General features: G+C 32.6%; 1 protein-coding gene across 1 annotated transcript in view; it reads right to left on the reverse strand.

The window, feature by feature from the left end:
• Positions 1 to 1396, reverse strand: part of LOC104726246 — a 2704-nt gene extending 1308 nt beyond the window's left edge. The window contains exons 1-4 of the mRNA XM_010445060.1: positions 1310 to 1396; positions 1032 to 1168; positions 753 to 812; positions 424 to 519 (exon numbers count right to left, since the gene is read on the reverse strand). Coding sequence (XP_010443362.1) covers positions 424 to 519; positions 753 to 812; positions 1032 to 1168; positions 1310 to 1334 — 318 coding nt within the window. The 5' untranslated portion in view covers positions 1335 to 1396. The remainder of the gene's footprint in view (positions 1 to 423; positions 520 to 752; positions 813 to 1031; positions 1169 to 1309) is intronic.

Here is a 5194-nt window from a genome sequence, read left to right on the forward strand (position 1 = left end):
AGTAAACTTGGTTTACCTATATCAATATGATTGGTTTAAAAAATATCAAGCGATTGCAGATGATAAAACTAGTAAATATGTTCCTCCACATGAAGATCAGTAAATACTAAATACCAATAAATAATTGAAACATTAGGTATACTACTGCGGCATGCAATTTCTTCAGATAAGGTATTTAAGAGTAAATGAAACATTTTCTAAGTCCATATTCCTCCTCCTCTATTTAAATACCCCCAACATAACCATTAACATGCAAAAGTTCTTTTATATATCGACAACACGTTCAAGCTCATTCATGTCCTACCTTTTCTACCATGCTAACCAACTATGCTCAGAGACTAAGATAGAGAAAATAAGAATATCAATTTATAAACACTGGGAATTTATGTTTGCTATAATATATATATAGTGGTAGAATGTTACATGCAAAAGAAATGTCGTGCTGTTCAAATCTTTGCTCTCCTCCATTAGGTTTTTCATCTTCTCTTCTTGGCCTTGACGAATATCATCTTGTTTTTGCTGTAAATACAGAACAAAAGTTCAGTTTTAGGGTCATGAAAATATCCATTATATGCGCAAGACAAACTTCTGTTTTGAGGATTTTTCAGAAGAAGCAAAGCTCATTAACATAATAGTATATTATTTTAGGACAACATAATTACGCATATTATATTTGGTCAATCTATCAGCAATTATACAGAATAAAACTTAGAACAGAGAGTACAAGGAAAGACCAGAAACTACACACTTACAAGGATAAAATTTCTCTGATCCAACTTCTGCTGGATTTTGAACAGCTCATATGATAGGTCCTGAAGATTATAAATACGGAGAAATAACAAAATCAATTTAAGATCAAATCCACTCACAATTAACTTAATCATAAAACTATGATACTAGTAAAAATTAATTGATGGAGAATCATTTGATTGGGGATTATAATGTCCACTACTTGATTGAGCATATAGCTAAAGTTCTTAACAAAATTCACATGAAAAGTAAGAGCGAATACAGTTGAACAAGTGGGGAACCTCGTTTAAAGCTTTGGTTATATATGGCGAAGTTTGACTTGAGTCTTCTTCATGATGATTAGGTTTCTTCTTATCAAATACAGATTTGAGTTTTTCCATCATCTTTCTCTTCGTGTTCGGTTTTTTCTTTCCATCTTCTGTCAATGTTAAACCATGTGAAACAAAATTGAGACTTGTACCAAGAAACAAAAGTTAGAAACAAATAAACTAATAAAAAAACATTGATCGTAATTGAAAATTCCAAAGTGAAAACAAAAACCTCCAAGAAGAATTTTTACCAGAAACTATGTTGACACCAGTCATCTTCTTTTGCTTAGACAATGATGAGAGAATCAGAGAATGAGAGAATGAGAGAAATCAATGAAATATAATCTAGGCATTTGTAAGGTTTATATACACAATCTCAGAAGTCGAATTTGGGAAAAGAAAGTGCATGATTTAAAAAAGGCACAAGATAACATATAGGGCACAATTTGAAAACATATGTAAAGACCACATGTAATCTCTTATTAATATAATCTTGTTATTTTTAAAGAATTTTGCTTATATAAGTTTTTTTTTATGATTGTATATCTTCATTGTTGAGAGACTCATCAATATAATAATTACATTTTGTGTTGTTTAATTTGTGTAGTAATTTAATTTTACTTATTTTAAATTACAAGATTTCATATCTTATTACATTTTCAATATATACAATTTTATCAATTAGTCATATTTGTTTATAAAATCTACAATATTAATTTATATAGTTGTTTATATAAATTATAATAGTATAAATCATATGTTGTAAGATATGATTGTAATAATTATTATATTTTTAACTAATATTAATTAAAAATATTAATCTATAACTTAAAGTCATGCATAATGGAAATTATAAGATATAAAATTTTATTTTATGATTTCTAAAACAAAATAATAATGACATATAAACTATTTAATTAGATTTTTAAATTATTTTGGAGTTGATTTAGTATAATAAAGTAAATAATTATTTAGAAAGGGAGGCATGTGTCATATACTCTTAGTCTCTTATGTGACACCCACAAGAGATTGGTAAGAATTTCTCAAAATAATATTGGATCCCACTTTATATGTTTTATGCATGCTAATTAATTAAAGTCACTAATCCTATCCTATCTTATGTGCTCTTTTTTTAATTTAGACCGCCACGTGATTATTTTCTCATGGGTCTTTTCAAGCAAGTATTACGTCCAATTTTTTTTTTTTCCACCAATTTTTTTTGGTCGTCTCAACAATTCATTCAGTTAAAATAGGTAACCAATCAAATTATAAAAATTAATACAACTCATCATTTTTCTCCAGTAATAATCCTCAGTTACACGTCACTTTATTTTAGGTTTTTTCATTTCTTATGTTAATATTGATTAAAAAGCATAAAAAGGTAAATGTTACAAAGCCTCTATAGGGAATAGAAGACAGCGTTGAAACCTAGGAAGCACGAAAGCGTGGAAGGAGATGTGTTTCTCGCTCTGAAATCGGAAGCGCTGAGAATCGCTCGGAAGCTTCTCGGAAACGTGATTCCTAAATTATGGTTTTTTGAAGCGCGATGGAATCACACGTTTCAGAGTTGGAAGCGTTGGTGTTATCGAAAGCGTCATGGACTCGAGGTGTTCAATCGGAGAAGATGAAACAAAAAGTCATCAAGTTGTTTTCACTAGTAAAATTTTGTTGTATAATTACAAAAATTTTGTAGGAATAACTTGTNCCGGAAGCTTCTCGGAAACGTGATTCCTAAATTATGGTGTTTGGAAGCGCGATGGAATCACACGTTTCAGAGTTGGAAGCGTTGGTGTTATCGGAAGCGTCATGGACTCGAGGTGTTCAATCGGAGAAGATGAAACAAAAAGTCATCAAGTTGTTTTCAGTAGTAAAATTTTGTTGTATAATTACAAAAATTTTGTAGGAATAACTTGTTTTTCGTAGCCAAAAATAAATTGTTACAGAATTGTTAAAAAAAAAATTTGTAATTATTTGCTCGCCACAAACTGACCCCTTTATCGCAATTTGTCGCAACTTGTTACAGATTATAGACAGCCGAAATTATCGCCATTTGCCACTAATTGATACAGTTATCTACGCCGGTTTGAGACAATTGTCGTCAAACGTATTAGTAGCAAATGGTTACAAAACGTTACAAATTGTACACCTATTATAACAATAATCAATTGATAGATTTCTAAAGATCTAAAGCCAACAAAAAAATCATAAATTACAAATTCTTTTCCATTAAAGAAAAACATACAAAGTGAACTACAAACATGAACTCTAGAAGAGAACATGTAACCAGCAAACCAAGGCATAAACAAAACACAAAATCATGTCCTAAACTTATCATTCCCACATCCTCTCATGACCAACTGCAAATGCCATGGAGTTATACTCTTCACTTTCAGATATTTGTTTGCGTTTCCAACTAACTCAAGAACCTCTGCAGTCAAGTACTTAAGGATTGAAGCAGCAAACGGCAGCGGTGGCACCAACTCTACCACTTGAGTTGCCTGTGAATACCACCCACTGGAAACTGAAATAAACTGAACTTGACATGCAGAAATTTTCAAAATTTTAGCCTCTAGTATAAGAACAATATCACTAGAAATTTGACCAATATTTAAACAAGTAAACATCAAGAACATCAGACCGCATTGAGAGAAGTTAGTTACCTTTCTTGCAGCCATCAATACTCACCATCTCCAGTTTATCGAGAAACTCAGTCTCACCATAATACAGGACGACTTACAGTCCCAAAAGTAGCAACTTCCTACACCCAAAAATATTTGTCAGAACAGAGTTAAACAACATAGATGGTGAAACAACAGCAAAAATATATATACATGGAAAGAGTAGAGAGTCGTAGAAAACACTTACATGGGGGAGCAATATCGTTATTTTGTTTAGGTTACATCATTCATAAAACTCATTGTTCGAATGAAATTTAAAGTGGTGTGTTTAGAAGAGGAAATGGACATTACAAATAACAGACTAGAAAGTTAATAACTTTGTGATTGATTTCAGCTTTTAGGACAGTGGAGCTGCTCATAAACGTACTTGGGATGTTTTGTCTTCTCTTAACGCATGTGAGAGAGGCTTAGACTCTTCCCGTGTTTACTGAGAGAGAAACAGATATCTCTTCAACTTTAGCAGCTAAAAACAAACAAGCACAGCTAAACTACAAAGCTTTAGCAGACCTGCAAATTTTTCTTACTTGCCAATTTAAGAAAAGTTTAACAAGAACCAAAAATGAATGTTTATTTTGCCTCTTCTCGTTATAATCATATACACTATTTGCAACAAGTACCAATTATGAATGTTCTGTTCCACCATCCAATGAATTCAGATTATCAGCTATTAGAAACACATGATCTGATAATAATTTCAATATGAGATTGGAGATCGAGATAAAAGGGATAGGAAATCGAGAAGACAAACAAACCAAAAGTCAACTGATAACATCATTATTTTACCCATTTTAGCTATTGTTTTAGTATGCATTTAGGAAGAGTTTAGTATGATTTCAAGGCTTTATTGTCTATTATCAAGTATTTTAGGTTTCAAGAAGGTTTTACAGGTTTTATAGCAAAAAGGACCAAAAGACAAGAAAAATACGTTTTAGGAAAGTTTCAGAGCTTTACAGTACGGGCAACGTTTGAAGCACTTCCAGAACTCAAATTTCGACGTACTTGGTGTCTATGGAACGCTAAAAGAGTCATCTTTCTCCTCGAAGTGGAATCAAGTCAATCTATGCACTGATCAGAAAGTTATACCCGATTTAACGAGACGTATTACAAACCAACGTAAGGAGAACCATCAAGCCAATGGGATTTTTATTGAAGGCCTGACCAGCGACCACCATGGCGGCCCAGTCCAAGCCTTCACCACGTTCTAAAAGCTTCCTACACCACCCCTTGCCATGCATTTAAGAAGAAAAGACGTTTCTACCCTGACAAAACCCTATAAATACTCTTCTAAGCCTTAGGGTTTAGGGTGTGCCTTGAAAGTGCCTCAAAGCAGCCCCTAGGAGCCGACGACCAGAGAAGAAGCCACGAACAGAGCCCTCTCTTGTTCCATCTTTTGAAGCTTTGAAGATCCACCAACTCTTCCTATTCTATTTCTTTTGTTCTTTGTTTCTAAGGGAAGAA

This window comes from Camelina sativa, chromosome 11 (genome assembly GCF_000633955.1).
Source record: "Camelina sativa cultivar DH55 chromosome 11, Cs, whole genome shotgun sequence".
NCBI classification, from domain to species: domain Eukaryota; kingdom Viridiplantae; phylum Streptophyta; class Magnoliopsida; order Brassicales; family Brassicaceae; genus Camelina; species Camelina sativa.